The 22,537-nt window shown below is 46.1% G+C and overlaps 1 protein-coding gene across 1 annotated transcript; it reads right to left on the bottom strand.

Annotated features, from left to right (window-relative positions):
- Positions 1-18,691: 18,691 nt before the first annotated feature.
- On the bottom strand, positions 18,692-21,981 carry LOC119161766 (uncharacterized). The gene is made up of 3 exons (XM_075876981.1): positions 21,657-21,981; positions 20,660-20,860; positions 18,692-19,335 (listed from the first exon to the last, which is right to left on the bottom strand). The coding sequence occupies exons 1-3, from the start codon at positions 21,979-21,981 to the stop codon at positions 18,692-18,694; spliced, it is 1,170 nt and encodes a 389-aa protein (XP_075733096.1).
- Positions 21,982-22,537: the final 556 nt, after the last annotated feature.

Genomic DNA, 22,537 nt, shown 5'->3' with positions numbered 1-22,537 from the left:
AACCCCGTTGCTTCATGCGGGGCAGTCCTGAACGCGAACATGGTAGCCGGCAAACATAGCTCCCAGTCCGTCTTCCTTTCGTAGCATAACGCCCTCAACACTCGCTTCAGAACGGAGTGGAGCTTCTCCACGGAGTTAGACTGAGGGTGGTAGACTGAACTATGAATTAGTTTTACTCCGCACCTTTCCAAAAACGTAGTGGTAAGAGCACTAGTAAACACAGAGCCTTGATCCGACTGTATTTCGGCGGGAAAGCCAACTCGTGCGAATATGGAAAGGAGCGCGTTAACTATTTACACAGAGCTAAGTTCTTTAAGTGGAACCGCTTCGGGGAACTTAGTCGCTGGGCATATCGCGGTCAGCACGTGGCGGTACCCCGACGATGTCGCCGGCAGTGGGCCTACAGTGTCCACTAGGAGCCGCCGATACGGCTCTGTGATGATAGGCACCAGCTTCATCGGCGCCCTCGACTTGTCACCCGGCTTACCTACACGCTGACACGTGTCGCATGTCCTTACAAATCGCTCTGCGTCGCGGAAACAGCCTGGCCAATAATACTCCTGCAACAACCGTCCCTTCGTTTTCTTGACGCCTAAATGACCTGCCCAAGAACTTCCATGCGACAAGCGCAGTAAATCCTCTCGATAAGCTTGAGGCACGACCAGCTGATCAAACATTACACCCCTTTTGTCAACATACTTCCTGTACAGTATGCCATCCTTCTCATAATAACTTATGTTTTTCGGGGCTATCTTTTCATTTACCCTGCTCTGGATGTTTCGCAAGCTCGGGTCTTTATCTTGTTGATTCCTCAAGGCCATGCTGTCTACCATTAACAGTCGCTGTAAGCTTCCGACGTAGGCGCTACAAGTAAATCTCTGGAATGCTCTTCCAATATTTCTGATGGTGCCCGTGCCGTAGCTTCATCCTCCACGGATGGGACCCCCTGCTGTTGTAACGCTGGCGTAAGTTCGACCTCTGCTGGGGAGTCCTGCGTCAGGTTGATTTCAGCTAAAGGGGACTCGGCAACTGCCTTCGCAGCGAGTTCTCGTTCTTTCGAACGCGTTAGCGCCATCACATTTGCCTCCCCAAACAGCTGCCCTCTCTCGCGCAGCATCTTATCAGATCTATTCGAAAACAGGTAAGGGTATTGCGGAGGGAGTGCCGGCGACACGGCAGCTTCCGTCTCGAGCGTGCCGAAAGGACCTTTGATAGTTACCTTTGCGACGGGAAGGCATGCACTACACGACTCTACAGAACATTTGCGGTTCAACGTACGAGCACTGAACTACGTCCATCGTAGCCGCAGAATCGCGCAGTACGCGGCATGGCTTCCCGTTCACTTCAAGGTCGCGCATGTAAGGTTCGAGAAGCTTGATATTCTCGTCCCTGCCACTGATGGATAGAAACACAACTTTTGGTTTCTTACAGTGCGCCGCAATGTGACCGGGTTTATGGCAGTTATAGCAAAGGAACGGTTTCCTCGCTTCTAGCTTCCTTTGCTGTTCTAACGCAGGTTCGGTGTTCCGTTCCGACTCCGACGTATTTACGGTTCGGGCATTCCCAATTTCAGGCTCTTCCTTCGTTTTCACAGGCCCTCTCTTTGGCTTGAACCTAAAATCGGGACCCCCTTTTCGACCACTGTCACTGCCTTCGCGAGCCCGACGTGTGACGAATTCCTCTGCTAGCTTTGCGGCTCTGGCTACAGAGCTAACATCTGGCCTGCCTTGCACCCAATGCCTAATGTTCTCTGGTAACCGGTTGTAGAATTGCTCTAGTAAAAAAACACTCAATAACCTTTGCGTGGTCACCGTAGGCCTTCTCCTCCTTTAGCCATTCCACTATGTTTGACTTCAGTTTTTAGGCAAATTCAGTGTATGACCCTTCCTTTCTCCAACTCACAGAATTTCCGCCGGAATGCCTCCGCGGACAGCCTGTACTTCCTAAGCAAACTGGATTTTACTTTATCGTAATCGTCGACCTCCTCAGTGGATAAACGAGCGATTACTTCGGCTGCCTCGCCAGGTAAGAGTGTGAGCAAGCGCTGTGGCCACGACTCACGGGAGAACCCATGCTTCTCACACGTCCGCTCAAAGTTCACCAAGAACAACCCAATGTCCTCTCCGAGTTTATAAGGGCGAATTAGTTCTGTCATTTTGAGCGATATGTGCACCCCTGCACTGTTTGCCTCGCTTCTCTGCCCTGCCGTTCGCACGCGCTCTATTTCAACCTCGAGTCGCTTTAACTCGAGCGCGTGATCGCGTTCCTCGCGCTCTCTCGAACGTTGAAACTCGAGTCGTTTTAATTCGAGCTCTCTTTCCTCACGCTCTTTCTCTTGCTGTTCTCTATGCTCCTCTGCCTGTCTTTTTGCGGCTTCCCTTTCTCGAATTATCTCAAGGCATTCCGTCAGCTCATCTTCCTCAGCCTCCAGAGCACTAATAGCCTCGACCAATTCTGGTTTCCGGAGTGCGTCAGAAACATCCAAACGCAACTCCTTTGGAAGCTATAATAACTCCGCTTTACGCAGCAACTTCAAATTCATGGCTGTGTTCAGTGCGACCTTTCCTACTGTACACAACTATCTTGCCGCAGCCCACTTTGGCGACAACAATAGTTCGAATTACCAGTTACGCTTCCTCACTGAAAAAGCCTGGCAAAACTCAGCAGACAAAGCCCCGCACTCACCACTCAACAGCCAAGAATTCCGCGTAGACCCTCGCAAACACTGCATCTGGTTGCGGCCTGGCAGACGAGACGGCTCGTGGATCCGTATCGCAGCTCAGCCCTCGAGTCGTCGAAATGACTGCAGCATCCCACCGCTGCCACCAGTTGTTAAGGGTGTCTCTTGACCGCCGCCGTCAGCAGGTTGTGCTCGTAACTTGCATCAGGACCGACGAGAAGGGAAGTACCGGCGAGACGGCGCAGAACAGCAAATCAAAAGAGTTTAATACTACATAGTTAGACCAAAGTGGACATTCAAGTTTACCAACAAAAGTAAGAAGCCGAGGAGCACAGTTCCGGCAGAATCTCAATCCAGACTGCTTCACCCAGTCTCTCCCTGCGCGTTTTTAAAGGGTTCCAGACGCTTCTGTGACGTCAGGCGCCTCCAGACATGACCAAATATGGATCACCTTGTGTTCGCACCACCTACCACGCCACTGGTCACGCCACCGATAACGCGACTGATCGCGCCACGGATCACACCACCGGCCTTCCCACACTCAAGAGCCAGGTGCGAATGAGCCATGAGCTCACCGCGTTCTCTCGCACAGCACATGACGACCTTCGCGGCAGCAGCATCTCAGGTTCCTCGGCGTCTGGGCATACACTTCTGCGCCTCTACCCCCGATACGTTTACAGGCCCGGGAGCATTCGCACGCTGTCCGTGGTCTTGCATTTGGGCCCAAAGGGGTTCGCGTAAAATGAAGCGTAACACGACATGCTGCGCCGCTACAGACACCTGGTCCGTTGTATCGAGCAGCTGCCATCCGACGTCGAGCAGGACCACAGTGAGCCGATCCAGCTCACCCAGCAGCTGCCGCCCGAAGTGATGCGCAACCTTGGCAACCTGGTTCGGCGCATCGAGCAGCTTACACCCGACTTCGAGGAGGACCATGGTGAGCTTATCCGGCTCATCAAGCAGCTGCCACCCGGAGTTGTGTGTGACCACGGCGACCTGACCCTGCGCATAGAGCAGCTGCTGCACGATGTCGAGCAGGACCCCGGTGAGCTTAACCGGCTCATCGATCAGCTGTCGCCTGACTTGTTGCGTTCCCACGGCGACTTGCTCCGGTTCATTGAGCAGCTGCCACCCGACGTCGAGCAGGTCCAAGGCAGCCTGATTCGGCACATCCAGCAGCTGCCATGCAAAGTGGTGCGCGACGATGGCGACGTGATCCGGCGCATCGAGCAGCTGCCGCCCGACATCGAACACGACCGCGGTGACCTGACCCAGCTCATCGAACGGCTGCTGCCCGACGTCGAGCAGGACCACGGCGACCTGATCACATTCATCGAGCAGCTGCCACCTAACATTGTGCAAGACCATGGTGAGCTGATACGGCTCAACCCGCAGCTGCCACCCGAAGTGGTGCTCGATTGCAGCCACCTGATTTAGTACATCGAGCTCTGTTGACACCCGACGTTTAGCAGAACCACAGTGAGCTGAACCGGCTAATCCAGAAGCTGCCGGCCGAAATGGTGTGCGATTACAGCGAACTGATCCGGTGCGTCGAGCATCAGCTGCTTGACGTCGAGCAGAACCACGGTAGGCTGAACAGGCTCATCAAGCAGCTGCCGCGTGAAGTGGTGTGCGACAAATGCGAACTGATCCGCCACATCAACAGCTGCACTCGACGTCGAGCAGTACCACAGTGAGCTGTACCGGCTCCTTCATCAGCTGCCGCCCAACGTGGTGCGTGACCACAGTGACCTGCTCCGCCTCATCGAGCACCTGCTGCCTGATATGCTACGCGACCACGGTGACTAGCTCCGGCACACCGACCAGCTGCCACCCGACGTTGAGCAGCACCAGGTGCGGTAAGCTGATCCGGCTCGTCCAGCAGCTGCCACTCGAAGTGGTGCGAGAACACGCCGACTTGAGCGGGTGCATCGAACAGATGGACGTGTGTCCACGTCTGGAGCTCCGTGTTCAATTTCCCTGGCAACGTTCTTTCTTGCACCGTAAACGTACGATGCCAAGCTACCAGACAACTCACACAAGCGCTGGAGGAGTTTGACACCATTGATGACTACGACGACTAGGTCTCAGACTCGTGGCTCAGCATGGACATCTAAATTTTCTCTGTTATAACAAGCATTGCATTTCAATTTTTCTTATATGGTACAGTGTAGTCCATCCTCCTTGTGGGCAAGAGCCAAGATATTTAAGCAAGAAATGGAAACATTAACTGCCAGCAATAAAGTTTCCTAAATATACTTTATTAAGAACTCTGGCGCTAGCGCATTTGGGACATGCAAGGCATGGCAAATATGATTCGTCCATGAATTTGCATAGTCTTCATACACTATGTTCCTTTTAGCTTAGCGTGGCTTGAAGCTGCTTTGTCACAAAGCAACAATCGGCAAATGTGCGGCAGCTACACTTAAACACCTTGACCTTTTAAGTGATTTATATATGGGGTTTAACTCTTTCAGCCCAGGAATTTTCGTTTTGTCAAACACATTCTTAGTACGTTTTTTGCTAATAAATATAGTCTCAGGAGACAACAAAAAAATTTAGTCAGTAGTATAACTATTTATGCATTTGCAGCCATAACATCAAATTAGATCATCGTGGCTCTGTATTTATGACATGACAGAAATGGCAACTTTATTGCTGCGATGCTGTAGACTGCACAAAATCTGAACAAAAGTAGTATTTGAAAGCACTGAAGCTCCTATAGCAACTTCAGGACTTCAATGTGAAACTGCCACAATGCTGCTTTTTCTCGCCCGCGTCATCGTCACCAAAAACCTCGGTCCACAATCTTCTTTTTTACGGCCCAATACTCTGCAAAAATGGAACAATGGTGTGGTCGATGGCAGTGGCGATAGTTGAAAAATAGTTCTCTAAGAATGAGCAGGTTTATTTATTCTTTCAAGGTTCTAGAAGAAAGTTCCTGTGGTATCGTCAATGGACGACATCACGTCCAAAAGGGGTAACGTCGCAGAACCACAATATTGTTGCGTACATGCACGAAGAAAAAGAAGCGTATACGGTGAACGCACTGGTCGCCCAGAGCGAGAGAAGAAGAAGAGGATCAGGAGGATCTTTATCCAGTCGGCTGAAACACGCCATGAGCTCTTCAAGAAAAAGATCCCATGTCGTGAGTGCGTCCTCGTGGTTCTCGTACCATACCAGTGCGGTGTCGGTAAGAGAGAACACTACGTTGACTAGCATAGCGGCCGACTGGTTAAAGATCCTCCTGATCCTCTTTTTCCTCTCTCACTCTGGGCGACCAGTGCGTTCACCGTATACGCTTCTTTTTCTTCGTGCATGTACGCAACAATATGATTCTGAGAGACGCTGAAGTGGAGGGCTCCAGAAATTTACCACCTGTGGTTTTTTAACGAGCACCCAAGTCTGAGCACACGGGGCTACAGCATTTTCACCTCCATCGAATATGCAGGCGCCGCAACAGGGATTCGTTCTCTTGACTGGCGGGTCAGCAGCCAAGTAGCTTAGCCACTACACCAGCGTGGTAGGGCACCTTCACCTTTTAGGATCACCATTCGAAATCTGCACACGAAGTTCTAAATCATTTGTTCTTTCATTCGGAATAAAAACCAAAACACAGCAATAAATGAAGCCACAAGAGCGATTTGCCGCCTGCAAGCACGAAGACTAGTCAAAGCCTATGCCGCCATTCACCTTAGTGGGTAAGAGCCCTATCAGAGGTGCAAGCAAGCAAACATGCATATATGAGGAGGTAAATAAATTGATTGATTGATGTGATTGACATGTGGGGTTTAACGTCCCAAAACCACCATTTGATTATGAGAGACGCCGTACTGGAGGGCTCCGGAAATTTCGACCACCTGGGTTCTTTAACGTGCACCCAAATCTGACAACACGGGCCTACAACATTTACGCCTCCGTCGGAAATGCAGCCACCACCACCGGGATTTGAACCCGTGACCTGCGGGTCAGCAGCCGAGTACCTTAGCCACTAGACCACCGCGGCGGGGGAACCAATTCAAGCTTATACAAGTCACATGCTAAAGAAAAAACTGAAGAAGGCATCTACCACTCTTCTAATTCATGCATTGTTTGGTTGGATAGTTATTCGGCATCCTGATTCAAGCACCTTGGTAAATAGGCCATGAATCGAACGGTGCCTGAGATGAGATGACCAGATAAAAAAAACGAAGACGTTTACTACGAAGAGGAAGGATCAATAGATTTATTGAAGAAACGTTAATTTTTAGCTCCTGTAAAATCGGGTTCAGGGCTGGGTGTTTTGCTTAGAATGCTCATGTTGACTTAGAAAGTCGTATACAGTTAGCCCAACGGGAAAACAAATATGCAGCTTTACTTACTTTGGATATCCCTAAAGCATATGATACTGTACAGCATAATATTATAATAAATCGACTGGAATTCCTCCATTTTCCGGCCTACGTAGTAACTTGGATTCAGAAATTCCTTTTGGACAGGAATTTTTCTTGTTTGAGTAGTGGCGTTTCATCGACTATGCACACACAAATGAGAGGAGCACCGGAAGGCTCAGTGGTTTCCTCGGTGTTATTTCACGTTGCGATGATCACCATTCCAGGTAACCAGGATATAACAACTGATATTTATGCATGCGATAGCGCCTTTTTTGCTACAGCAGACACCATTCAGACGTTATACGCCCACCTGCAGTCTTACATTAACACCCTGGAGAACTGGTTTTGAATCGACTTGACCCCGAACCATTTTGTGTGCAGAAGATACTAGGACTTTGGGCATCTGCCTTAGTTGCGCAGAAAGCAACTAAAGCACTGCTACATTACCTTAAGTCAACAAACCTGAGCGACCGCCTGTAGACTGTGTGTGCTCCCCAAGTGTGCTCGTGATTGTGTGTACCTTCTGATCTTTCTGCAACCTCTTTCCTCCTCTTTATCTCTTCCCCAGTGCAGGGTAGCAAACCGGATGTGCATCTGGTTAACCTCTCTGCCTTTCCTTGCATCTTTATCTCTCTCTCTCTCTCTCTCTCTCTGGAGAACTGGCTTGATGACAATCACATCTAACTGAACCCGAGTACATGTTCCCGTCATGTTTTCCCCTTGAAGTACGCCGTGCGCATCTCAATATAATACCATTCTTAGGACATACCACAGGCGAAATCTAATAAATCTCTTGGAGAAATTTATAATAAATATTTCAACTGGCATGAACACATTGAGTAAATAGCTCGTAAGGGTGCATGAGCCTTTGCCATGTTACGTAGAATAAGGAACTACCGAATAGGCATGAGCAGAGTTCACTAGTATTGCTATGTTAAATGTATGTTCGTCCTATTCTGGAATTTGGATGCCTGCTTTTTTCTCTGGTGCTCCAGCCTATATATTCCGGCATCTGATTCATTTAGAAAAATAATAGTTAGGTTTATGCCTTGGTCTACCTGAAACGGTTTCTAACTGCGTTTTATACCTAGAAGTGAGAGTTCCTTCTTCTTTTGTGCAGGTTTCGTATCTTGACCATTCATACGTTTTTAAACATTTATGAGTCGCCACTCAAGCAGCCGGACAGACAGTATTCTTATCCTCTCCGGAAATATTATTTCGTGTTAAATGGCCTCGGCTTCACACCCCACAAATTATATTTTTACATCCTTTACTGGACACCCTAAATGTACGTATCTGCGAGATAAGGCGGACTAGCGGTCATTCAACCCATGTGGATATTCAATTTGACTACAATTTTCCTAGTGATGCAAAGTTTTCCTTCACACTCTAGAAGGTCTATTCCAAGAACACTTGCAGAGCATGAAGACAAGTGTAATTATTGCTAGAGATGCATCACAGTGTGATGAAAAGTCAGCTGTTGGTATATACAGCTCGAACTTGGATTGGTCCTTTTCACTCCGACTACCTGATTTGATGCCCATTTTTTTGGCTGAGTTTGTCGCGGCGGTACTCCCCTTACACATTGCCGTACTGCCTGGGAACTGCTATCGTTCTACCGGATGGACAGCGAGACGATACTGTGATTTATCTACCGGCGAATATGCAGTCACGGCGCATTACGTCATCGGCGGCGGATCTACTAAAGGACCAGCACGACAGCGAATTCTTCAGAGGGCACGGCACGCATCCGACGAACAACATGCCTAAGACTTTGCTTGCACCTATGCGGGTTGGTTACTTTACGAATGTTGTTTGTTATAGAAGTGACGATCGATTTTTGTTACTTGTGCCGTGCGCTGGCAGATGTTTCAGTATTCTTTGTCATTGCTGTACAACGATTTCAATCCTGCTGTCGGGCGATGTGGAGGAAAACCCTGGGCCCACTAATACTCAAATGCTACAAGCTATTCTAGACAAACAAGGGGCCTCAACCCGTAAAATGGACGCACTAAACGAAGAAATCAGTGCATTTAATGCTAAAACTGAAAATTTAAGTGGTTATCTTACGGTAATACAGTAAATGAATAAACGAATTGAAATCCTAGAGCATATCGTGCAGGAACAAGCTGCTAAACTTGCAGATTATGAAAACCGCAGTTGACGCAATAATCTTCTGGTTTTTGGTATTCCCGAAAGCAAGAGAGCTTCAGCTGTTGATTCGAAGAAAGTCGTGGTCGGTGCGATTTTCAAAGAAACCCTTGGTATAGAAATTCAAACGATTGAAAGAATCCATCGACTTGGTAAGGAAAAACCTGAGAAAGATAGGCCCATAATCATAAGGTTTTATGATTACTGTGAGAAAGAAAGTGTTCTAAAAAACTGCAAGAAAACTGCGAGGGACCAATATAACCATAAGCCACGACTACGCCCGAGACACGGTTGAAATAAGGCGCAAGCTATGGAAAAGTGAAGCTTCAGATAGGGCTAAAGGTGTGCAGGTCAAGTTGGGGCATGATAAGATTAAAATAAACGGTGATATACACAGCTGGGATGTCACTCGAGAAGAACGATACCTGTATCAAAATCATGCAGATAAACAGAGATATGCTGTTGAAGCTGCCGTAGTGGGAAGGAGCACTACAAGAAACGAGAGCATGTCATCCAACGTGCTAGGAACGTCCTTTTTTTCACCACAGGCATAGATCCGGCTTCTTTTCTTTAATGCCCGAAGCATCGTTAACAAAGTAACTGAACTTGAATACGTTTTGCTATCACGAAGTCCTCATGTGTTGGCCATAACTGAAACGTGGCTACACAGTTGTGTCCCTGATAACTGCATTGTGCCAGAAGGCTACAAAATCTTTAGATCTGATAGAGACTCGCGAGGGGGCGGGGTCGCTATCATGGCAAAAAACTGTTGTGGTCGCGCATGTTCGAATCAATGTACCAGAAACGGTGTGGTGTGAAATGACCCTTTTTAACACAGTATACCTTCTTGGTGTCGTGTATAGACCACCCGCAGAAGCATCAGACTATCTTGATAAATTGAATAACTTCCTTCGTGCCCATGTAAATGGGAACACCATGCTAATTCTTACTGGAGACTTTAATCTGCCCTACATTAACTGGGACGCTTTTTTGCCCGGACACGTCGAAATTGATAGTGGCGAAAAGATGTTGGAAATTATGTTCACTCATAACCTAACCCAAATAGTGCGCGAATATGCACGGATGACATCTTCGTCTCGGTCAATGTTTGACCTGGTGTTCCTTTCAAACAAATTGTTCAATTTTAATATCTGTGTTGATGAGGGAATTTCTGATCATAGATTAGTGTCTGTTACTATTCCGCTGAGTGTTTCACGAGCTGGAACCTATGAGACCATAAAGTAAAAGATTACACGAAAGCGGATGACACTTCAATTCTTGACATGCTGGGGTATTCATTTGGTCAATTTGAGCACGCATCCGAGCGCCAAACAGTTGATGAATTGTGGCAAAGTTTTAAAGATATTATTAAATATTGCATGAACAAAGTCGTTCCTAGTAGAGTAAAACAGACTAAAAAGCGCAATCCATGGATAACACGAGATATTATTCACAAAAAGCGAAAGTTAAAAAGGCTGCGGAGGAAAAGAAACGATGGCTCCGAGGATATAGCACGTGTATGAAGAGAATTGACGAAAGACTTGTTGGAATCTAAGCGCACTTTTTTTGTCAAAAGTTGAGTTTTTTTTTTTTATTAAACATTCACCTCGCAAGTTCAGACTTTATATGTCCGATCGGCGCGATAAAACTGACCAGCTGAAACGTGGAAAAGAAATCGTGACGAAGAATGTTGATATTGCAGATAGTCTTAACATTTTTTTCAGTCAGTTTTTACAAGGCGCAGATGTGACACTGAAACAGAGGATGTAATATGCCACTTATCTAAGCCGATGGGTGAGATTACTATCAGTTGAGAAGAAGTATTGAATAGTCTATTGTCTCTTGATTCCAAAAAAGCACGCAGGCCTAATGAAATACCCACCCCTTTTTTGCAGCGTTATGCGGAGTGGATATCTTACTACTTAGAAGTTATTTTTCAAAAATTTATTTGTACTAGTTCAGTGCCATCGGACTGGCGCACAGCTGTGGTTGTCCCTGTGTTTAAGAGTGGTGATCGGTTTTCTGCCAACAATTACCGTCCAATATCGCTCACATCTATGCGCTGCAAAATATTGGAACATGTGATTGTCAAGCATGTCATCACATTCCTAGAAAATAAAAATTACTTTTATCCTTATCAACATGGCTTTAGGAGTACAGTTTCGACTACAACACAGCTTATCGAAACTATTCAACACTTTGCGACAGCTTTAGATATGAATGAACAAATTGATGTCATCTGCATGAATTTTGCTAAGGCCTTCGATAAGGTACCTCACGACAGATTACTGTATAAGCTCCACTGCGCTGGACTAAGTCAACTTTTACCTAATTGGATTAAAGCCTACCTAAATGACAGGAAGCAATTCGTGAAAATTGATAAATCTATGTCTAGCTCAGTAGAAGTGTTTCTAGGGTTCCACAAGGCTCGGTTCTTGGGCCCTTATTGTTTTTTATATATGTCAATGATATCGCAGATAAAGCAAAACCCCATGTTAAGCTCACACTGTTTGCTGATGATTGTTCAATTTTATGCGCGAGTGACTGGCAGGAAGGACCAATTGAACATTGCCGAATGTCTAAAGAAATTACACTTATGGTGGGAAGCTTCGGGAATAGAAATCAATTATTCGAAATCCACCGTCACCCACATTTCTGGGAAAAAACTATAATTTCATTTGAATACTGTATCGGGAACCACACCTTGTTGACAGTTAATGCGTTTAAGTACCTAGGTCTCACAATAACGCATAACCTAAAGTGGCACACTCATATTGATAATGTTTGCTCTAGGGCCTCACAAAAAATATACATATTAAGAAAAAAACTGCAGGGTGCTAGTATGGACGTAAAACTTCTTGCTTTTAAAACTTTCATATGGCCGATACTGGAATATGCCAGTATTGTGTGGAGTCCCCACCAAAAAGTGCTTGTAAATAAACTTGAGCGCATACAACGGCTTGCAGCTCGCTTTATATTCTCGAGATATAAGCAGAACGACTCAGTCACAGAAATGCTACAACTATGTGATCTGGAGACGCTCCACAAGCGCAGACGCAAAAATAGATTAAAGTTTTTTTTTTCAATTATTAGAAGGTGAGTTTAAAATTAACAGAAATGACTACATAGAAAAACCTGTGAAACGAAGCGAGAGCGCAAACCATACACGAGTACTGCAACCTTATTTTGCACGAACGAAAGCGTACCGTCATACTTTCTTCCCCGATGTCATCGAAGGTTGGAATACGTTACCGAATCACATTGTCAATGCGGGTGATGTTAATAAATTTGTGCATTTACTTGATTCAATTTATGTGATTTATTGTAAATATTATTGCGATCGGTATTCGTTGCATTGCAAATCAGGGTGTGTCTTTTTAGTTTTTCGTTTGGAATGCAGAGTTTTCATGGATTTGTATATATGTATACCTGGTTTATCATTGGCAGATGTATAGTTATATCCCCAATTTTCTTGTACAGTGTGTCGTACCTTTCTTGTAATGACCCTTGATAGAGGGTTGACAGTATTTCTATATTAATAAAATAAAGAAACGAAAGTTAAACCCGAAAACTTTATCGGCTGTTACAATTACAGATTCTTTGTCTCTTTGCGCTGAACTTCCTGTTGGTGCTGAATCGCGCATAATAAAGGTGTTTTGTGCATTATTACCCCCACATTTGGTGCCGGGTCATGAAGGGTTGCTCTTAAACAAAATGGTCGATTCTTTAGCGAAGTCATCAATAAGTGCACCAACTTTATTCTGTTTTCCACAATCTGCTTATGTAATGGCTGCGCGATTGCACAGGCGTACCAATGTGGAAAGCTCCGCAGGTACATCACCCACAAATTCGGCGAAATAATCGCACTTGTTATATCCCTTGCGCCAATCCTCTAGTGACACACGTAAACTGAAAGTCGCAATTACGAGGCTTCCCGGTAGGTTGCCTAAACTAAACTTCTATCATCACAGGTCCAATCGGGCTATTTATCTAATGTGCGCTTACTGTGGCGAAACAGAAACTGTAAATCATTACTGTTTGACACGTTTTTCATTTACTACTGCTTGTTGATTGAAGATAAAAACCGTTTACGCCTTAGAGTGAATTTATCTATACCCGTGCTTCTATCACTTGGAGCCTATATTTCTGGGTTTGCCTGTCCGAAAGATTGCGAGGCAGAGCAGAATTATGTGAATAAATCAAAAAGAATAACAAACTAATCTTATTATTTTTCTCTGTCGACATACACATAAGTTCCTTGTTAAGTTATGTTTTAATAATGGTTATTATTTATTACTAATAAAAAAACTTTATAGCAGGTAAAGATTAGTGTTCATAAAAGTTACATTCTAAAATTTGTAACGTTTTCATTATAAGAGTTCTTTTACCCTAAATTCGAGTAATACTTTTTAAGGCCACTCAATTATTGACCAATTTCCCACAGTGGGTATGAGCCATAAGTGAAGGTTAACAAGAAGGACAAGAATGCACCGAGTGTTCGAAATTACTGCAATTTCTATTCAAGATATATATTATTCTGTCTGGCCAGATTAGCAAAAAGAAATTGTTACAGTCTTTCTGTATTTAGGTGTGCTTTATTCTCCTTCTGTTAGGATTAGGTATCATTTGAAAGACCATAAATTTTACATCCTCAATTCTTGGCATATCTCCTGAGCGGGCAAGAGACATAATGAAAACATCATCATCATCATCATCATCACCTTCACTAGCATGATCACCCAGACGCTCTGCCAGTCAAGCATTCCTGACTGGCGGATGCTGGATAGTGAGGGAGCATATGAGGACGAAAACCTTTGTGAGGACGAGGAGTTGACGATACTGTTACGAGGCAGTGGGCATGGCCCCACCGTCGTAGACTAATCGAAGAGGAAGAAGCGGACTGGCGCGCGGAAGGCTGGCAGCCCTGGTGGTTCTCACTTACTTGTAAATATTGGTAATACACTCATTTCTTTCTTCCGTGTGCTTGTAATCCCCGTAACAAATTAGTGGAGGTGCTGGGTACAAAGTGCCATACAACGGAGCTCCGCAGTGGTCGTCAAACTGGAGTTTCCGTGGTGAAACACGGGACTGATCCCACGGCCACCTCTCCATCGGATTTGGCAACGCCTACACCATCCACGGCAACGCCTCCACCGGCCCCACCCCCACCCACGTACGTGCTGACGCATCCGAAGCATCCAGGAACGTTCTGTGATACGCTCTAAGGCAAAGGGGTGTTAAAAGGGTGTGTGGTTCGTCCTTTTGGGGACTAATGAAGCTGCCACAACTATTAATTCCTTTGAGGACTAACGGCACTGGGTATAACAGTCAGTCCTCTTAAGGGACTAACATTTAGTCCTCATATTTACACCTTAGTGTGTAACCGTTAGTCCCACAGTTCTCCCCTAAGGACTAATATTTAGTCTTCACATTTGCACCTTATAGCGCAACTGTCAATCCCCAAATTTACACCTTACCGGGCAACCGTTAGTCCTCTCAGTTGCACCTTGCCGGACGAAAGGTTGATCCACTCAGATACTCCAATCAGATGAACTTTTTTCCCCAGTTCAAACGTTGTTTTTTGTTTATTTTCCACCAGGTCTAATACTTTTTAGCCCGTTTTTCTGCACAGTGAGAAACAAATTTCGCAGAAAAGAACACGCGAAAAAGTAGTTAGCCACCTATGTGTAACTGTTTTCACAGTCACGGCAACAACAAAAGACAAAAGTGAGACATTGAAATCTTTTATTTTTCTACATACACTTGAACTCTCCCCATTCTTTTAAGTGAATTCATGGTGAAGTGTACAAGTGCAGTCTCGTTGTCAAATCTCTTTCACTCGTTGGGGAGCTCCTTCGACGGGGCATTGCAGACGCCAGCGCACGCAGCCTTCTGCCTGTTGTGTTCCCACGGCTGCACGTGCAATAATATAGTAAAAATTGTAAGGCACACGGCACAGAAGATGAAGATGCACGCATATGACAAGTACGTGCACGTTAATATAAAAACAAGTGTTAAAATATGACAAACAAATAACTTTACCTTCACATCTCGCACAGTCCTCCTGAAGCTGCTGTGACGAAAGAGATGGATGACGGGCATCGCAGACGTCAGCGCACAGTCTTCAGCACGGTGTGTGCCCACGGCTGCACAATAAGTATGTAAAATAGTGAGTCACACGTGACAGAGGATGCCTACAAATGCATATGAGAAATACGTGCAAGGTGAAATGAAAACATATGTGAGATATGACATGTTAATTTGACCGTGATGTCAAACATCGTCAAAGACTCATTTCGATCCGCATCCCCGTAGCGCAACAGCTTAGGAGCGGCGGCCGAAGTCATAACTCCGCAAACCAACGTGCCGCTAACAAGTCGGCGAGTCCTAAGCGAGCGACATCGTTCAGCTAGAGCAAGCGAACGCGAGACCAAACACGGCGCTGCACGCGGAGTGTCTGCCACAGGCGAACTTCGAACGGGAAAGCGAGCGTACGCTTGGCCGGCGCCGCAAACAGCGCCGAGCTAGTTTGGAGCAAGCACCGAAGAAATCGACGGTAATGCGACCCTTTTCCACAATTTCGGGCCGCCGCCGCGGCCAGTGCACGGTGCCGAGCTTCTTGTGACCGACTGGCGGGAAAGCCAACTGTAATAGCGACGAATTTTCAGTGAGTTCCGACGCTAGCGAAAGCCCCGCCAGCCCAGGCTGGTGCACTTACAGCGCGCGACATACTACAAACCAAGTTCTTTACGAGAACCCGTAACGTGTTTTCGACGACTCCCAACACAGCGACGATGTCTCAGCCCAATATCGCCAGCCCGAAGCTCATCGCGGCGGCGAAGACAGGCGAGCACTCGATGAGCGAGCGTACGGGAGGCCAACAGCAATTGCGGCCAATTTCCAGGTGGTCGAAAAACACAATGGAAATGCAGACGCCGAAGCGGACCTTGGCGATGCATTTCGTGCGTGCGATATACAACACCACCGAGCCCGTTGCCGGCAAGCGCAATTCTTATCGCACACACGACAAGTAGAACAGAATAAAGAATGATAACCTACTTGCCTTACCCCCGTATTCACAAACGCTCCTTGATTCGACCCTTCATTCGAAACGCTCCTTAAGTGGCGTTTTTCCATTCACAAAGCGCCCTTCACTTGAAACGCTTCCTTCACTTCCTCGAGATTTCTAAGGAAGCGATCGAGCTACCTTGAATCGTCCCTCGAGCCAAGTATCATGGCGGACTACGCGTCGTTCGTCGATTATGTTCTCCGCGTCGACGAGCTGTTTGGCGTCGTAGAGGACTGTGTAAGCATACCACGCCAACATTTGAGAGACCGGTTGAACCCCATGGAGCACTTCACAGACAGTGAAATTCTCGCGCGCTATCGCTTCACCAAGAGCAGCGTGAAGAAGCTACTTGTTTGCTTGCCATTTGAGGAGAGCTGCAGCAAGCGTGGCCACCCTCTTCCACATCTGATGCAGCTTCTTAATACGCTGTGCTTTTATGGAGCGGGTACTTTTCAAGTTGGGATGGGCGACTTGGTGAATGTGTCTAAGCCGACGGTGAGCCGCGTCATGGAACATGTGTCACGGCTGATCGCGAAGCACTTGTTCTCGGCTGTCGTGAATTTCCCTAACTCCGATGACAGGTTGCGTGAGACGATGGTGTAATCCTACCGGATCACCAAGTTTCCCGGTGTGAAAGGGTGCATTGATTGCACCCACGTCCGTAGCAAATCACCTGGTGGGCCTAATGGCGAAGTTTAGCGCAACCAGAAGGGTTGCTTCTCCATAAATGTTCAGGTAACTTGCTCATTCTTCGCTGCTAACGTTGAAAGCTTTGCAGTACTTCTAAGATGTAGTAATTCAACATTAACACTGCACGAGGCATTCCATAAACTGCATATTAGCAAAAAAACTTCATGGTAGATTATTCGATGATAAAACCCCGTGCAAGCTATTGTAACAACGTGGCGTTTTTTTATGATTTTGTTTAGCTTGTTTGCAACCCAGTAAAGCTGTATTCACAAGAAAGACCAAATCGCGATTTAAACCCACGGATTGCTTACTACAACACCAAACATCACATGTTCTCACACGGTCCTCCTTCAGTCCGCGCTAAGCAATTCGCGAGATGAGCGAGCAGGCCCAGGTCGCATTTGCAATGCTAGGGGTGCAGTGGGAGGGGGGGACTGAAGTTTTTGTTGCAGTGGTAATTCACCCCTCTCGTGCGAGTGCTGGCTGCGGAGCGATCCGATCAGCGTCAAATATTGCATGAGTGTCTGCGATGACGCCTGTCCTGTGAATGCAGCTGATATTGGCCCACAAATGGAATAGCTTTGAATTATCATGACTGTAGCTTTGCACTCTGAAACAAAAGTGAATATACTGCACTGAAACAAGATCATACAGGCATTAAGTACGTTCGTAGTAGACGGCTGCTTCAGCACAAAAACACAGTATAACATGTATTGCATTTTCAATAGGTGATTGCAGGGCCAAAGCTACAATTATACGACGTCGTTTTGAGCTGGCCGGGATCAGTGCATGACAGTCGTATTTTCGACAACAGTCGTGCACGTGTTCTGTACGTAAAAAAAAACGAGTACCGGGTCTCCTAGTTGGCGATGCTGGATACCCCTGCACGTCATTTCTCATGACCCCGATGGCTGACCCGCCACCGTACAGCCCTGAGAGCCGGTTAGTACGGCTGTATAACCCTTTAATTTTCATCTCCAGAACGAAACATGTACGTGTGTGCTACCTATCGCGCTTGAAGTCTTTTATTACAATAAGCGTGGTGCATGTATCGTTTTTTTTTGTGCACTGATTATATCCCACGTTACAAGAGAATCGATATATTAGCAGAAACAGTTTTGACTAGTGGCATGGTTGTAATACTCAAGTGTATCGTTTAATAAGTGTAAGTTCATACAGTAACATGACATTGATTTCTTTGCATTGGTATCAAGCAGCTCACATGCGCACTAGAAACACGATCGAGCGGGCCTTTGGCATGTGGAAACGTCGCTTCCCGTGTTTAGACATGGGGCTACAAAACTTGGTGGAGTGCTCCGCCGTCATTACAACGGCCTGTGCTGCCCTACACAACCTTGCAGTCCTACAGCAATCGCAGAACCACCACCTGTAATTATCCCACAACACTTGAGGCGGCAGCAGCCTGCTGTGGCGAACCAAGCCGACACCCTACTCGGATCTCGATGCCAAATGCGGCTGATTACTCGTGCATTTACCTCGCCTAATGAATAAATTGTGTAATATGTTCTTTTGAGTAGAACAACAACCTCAGATTGGGAAATCTATGCATGTTCACATATTGGAGCATGCTGAAAAGTTCCTGAATTCGTCACGTTTTAGGTTTTCTTTTCATCGTTGCCGACTCGCAACAATAAATTTTTTGATCACTCATGGAGCTGTCTCAGATGTCTTTTAAAAGCATCAGGTGTGTGAGATTGCACACAAGCTTTATTTTTGTTCCAGCTGGGTTTCTATGCGCTGCTGCTGTTTTTCCTGTAATTGAAAAAGGAGCTTCTGGCGCTTGATTTTGAAGTGCCATTTTTGCTGCTCCAGCTGCTGCTCCAACAGCTGCACTTGCATTTTATGCAGCTCCTGCTCCCGCTGCACTTGCATACTGTGCATTTTTCGTTGGTGCAAGAGCTGCTGCTTACGCAAGCACTGCTCTAGGGCATGCAGCTGTGCCTTGCGCTGCTCATCAGTTTTCAGTGCCTCCATTCGGGCCGCAACTTCTGGGGTAGGCACACGCTCTATGGCTGCTAGGCGGCTTCGCGTTGATTTCGGCCGTTGGCGTTCTCCTGCACCAACCAAATTTTCCCCATTTTCTTCTGGAGCTACTGCTGTTTTTTGTGACTTCTCGTTTCCAGGAGCAACTACTGTCAATGTGTGAGAGGGACAGCTTGCGCAAGCACCTTCCGTGGGTGACTGTGTAGTCTGAGGTCCGGGGGAACCAGCACCCTCGCTCGGTCGCAGTTGTGGCTGAATTGTCTCGTCTGCACACACACAATACAATTGCATAAGGTAGGGAAACGTAACACGTGTAAGCATTGTCAGCATGACTGTTAGATGCTGCTGCACGTACAAATACATGCACGTTTTATATCACGCATCAGGCCTGCAAGTAAAAGAGAAGTGTGGCAGTTTATCCGGGTCATGCCCGGCCTGTTACTTGCACAGATAATTCATAATACTGTTCTGTCCAACCTGAATATCGCTATGGCAGTAGCTAAGAGAGCTTTACAGTGGAATACCTCAGAAGCATTTTATTTAAAATACCTTTACCCACATCCTCTTTCTGAAGTGTGTGATATACGTTAACCACATACTTCATGCAAAAGGCAGGTGTAATTTTACATAAAACTGTAGAAATAACTTATCTTCAATATTCCTCTTTTATGTTAGTCACACAACCCGAGAAGCCATGTCGCCAGCACTTTTATAGCTGCATGCACTTGGGCCTTATGACTAGCGGCGCCTGTGCTCCCGATGTCGGCAAACCCATAGCTCTTGGTGACTCCAACAGCTGGCCATGGCATGACATTGGTAGTGTCTGCACATACAAAAGAAGCAGAACTGGTGCTGTGCTGGCATACGAGGTAATCAGAAAAGCCTCTTTACGGTACAGGCACAGATATTTGTGTGTTTTCATGCTTTTACGTGAGCACGCGACATTTTCAACAAATCGGTACGTGATGGAAATATAAAAATAATAACAGTTGTAAATATGAAAATGAATAATGTGAGCTGGTGGCATGCAACACCGTCACTCTGCAAACATACAAGCCCCTTACCAGTAATCACACATAGTGACAGATACTTCATGTGAATGCATACGGTATCAGACACAAACACAATCAAGAAAGTGACTGTCCTTCACGAATATGAACTTCAGTTGTGGCAAAAATATTGAATCAATTGGTGAATTCTATCCCTGGCAAATGAAGAGTACTAGCTCGTGGACTATTCAGCCTCTTCCTGCCGGGAACTGGCGCTGGGAAAAGGGCATCTGCACACAAAAAACAAAGTTGAAATACAATTCCAAAGTTGGGCTAATTAGAAGGCCACCCATGATGTGAAATGTATCTGTATATGTCACACAAGTACTTGCGAAACCACGTCAAATTATGCTAGGAACTTTTTAAAAGAGTAATAGTAGGCTTATCATAGCATTTCTTTCTGTTAACACCATGGCATGTTCTTGACATGAGAATGAGAATTATTTGTACACGTAAACTTTAGTAAAATGCATATGCAAATTGTATGAACAGTGGCATTGGTCACAAAACTAAACAACATTCGAACGCAATACTTCGCACATTGTATACATGCATAAGTTGATGCAATATTGCGTAAGCACAAGTTGATTGCAATATGCATAAGTTGATGCAATCTGACAGTTTTTGCCCATTCGTCTTTTACCAAGCAGCTCTTCCCTGTTGCCTTGGCTACCAGTGAGCATCCTCTCGAAAATCCGCGACGGCGATAAAGAAAGCACTGGCTGATTGAGGTGGACTCCATCACTGTCATGCGGGTTCTGGAGCCGTGTCCCCATGTGTGATGCCACCGCTCCAACAAGCGCCAATGAGGGGCTCATTGGCCCGCAGGTAGATGGCCCGCCCCCTAAGGTGCGAAAATGTTGTTACGTGGATACATTGAAATTTCAAGTGACAGCACAAAGAAAGTGCTTAAGGAAGACAACGCATATGCGAGAGAAATAGGAAGCGAAAATTCATGGTGCACAGATAACTACTTATTGTACTACTACTACTACCCATTTATTTATTTATTCATCAAACCTTACAGAGCCCAATACGGAATCGAGTAAGAGGGGCTAGTACAAAGTAAATAGAGAAAAATACATCAGTAAATACAAGAAAAGAAATTAAAAGAAAAAACTGCACAGTGATTTAAGTTAGAGAAAAAAAGATGTCCTACAAAAATACACAGAAATACTGACAAAGAAACCAAAACACGCACTTATATATAAAATATATGTATAAAGAGTGCAAAGCACGTTCAAACTGAGCAAAAGCATTTCTTATTTCAAAATAAAATGACACACTTGGCACCCGATGGTGAACAAAAAGTGCAAGAAGATTTTGCCGAAAAAAATATGAATGGTGACGACGTGATGCTATTTAAAAAAATGCTTCTGCAAGCGAAAACCCATCACCCCCTTCCCCTTAAGAAGAAACCTGTGCACGCCCATGATTCGCACAATTCTTGCAGGCACCCATTTATTTACCACATATATTTCAGAGCGGAACCCATGCCCTCATTAGGGCGTTTTCGGAAAGCTTACGCAAGAGACGCAGTTCGAACACTTATATATGACCCCCATACGTAAACGCTACGCCCACGAGGCCTGCTAGCTTAGTGCTATTCGAAAACTCCCCGTTTAGAGTAGTAAACAAACGTAAACGTGCCTGTGGCATACAAGTTTCGTTTTCCTCTGACTGCTTCTTCTTCCACCTGGACTTTTCATTGTCCCACAACTTACGCAGCTGTGCCCCCGTAACGCGACGAATGCCTGGTTGGCTGTTGTATTCGCTCGTCAGCTTTTCCCAGGCACTGTCCTTAGCGCGCTTGTCGAGCGCGTCAGTTCTCTTGTTTTCGATAACTGCCTTGTGCCGCGTCACCAGATTGACAAGCAGTTCACGCTCCTCACGCGTGACCACGAACCGCGTTGCGGTGGTCTTCCTGCCGTCACGCGCAACGCCACGGTCGTCGTTGAGAGACATTGCACCGTTCGTCACTACGGCACCATGACACAAAATGCAACAAAACTTCGTTCACGCGTGAAACGAGTCTTCGCAAAACCGGCATCCAATCCTGGTGGCTTCGGCTCTGGCGTGGCTTGGCTAATATGGCGCCTGCCTGATTCGAAACTAGCTTATACTATTTGAAGTCTCGCTTATTACTTCCACCGTTCACATTTAGTGACAGCCGACAATTTTTCAACCTATCCAAAGTGTTTCAACCTAAATTTTTGTTATTTAATGTGGTATTTTATCACATATCCTCGCTACCAGATGCGTCTTACAAAAGCCAAATGAAGGAGCGTTTCTCGAGTCGGCCCTTGGCGAAAGAGCCCTCGAGTAGCGTTCATGAAGCACATCGGCTCCTTGAGTGGAGGAGCACGCTCCGCCTTGACTTCGTCAAGTCGAGGGGAGCCCGTGAGTGAAGGAGCGTTTGTGAATACGGGCCTTAGAATCCAGCGCTGTTTTCTGCCCTGAATCAGACTGAAGTATATATCCGATAGGCTTGTTCTTCTCGGCCGCCATATTGGCCTTTTCA

The sequence above is a fragment of the Rhipicephalus microplus genome, chromosome X, assembly GCF_043290135.1.
Source record: "Rhipicephalus microplus isolate Deutch F79 chromosome X, USDA_Rmic, whole genome shotgun sequence".
Lineage (NCBI taxonomy): Eukaryota > Metazoa > Arthropoda > Arachnida > Ixodida > Ixodidae > Rhipicephalus > Rhipicephalus microplus.
Note: the sequence above shows the minus strand (reverse complement) of the source record. Positions and strands in the feature narration are given on the sequence as shown.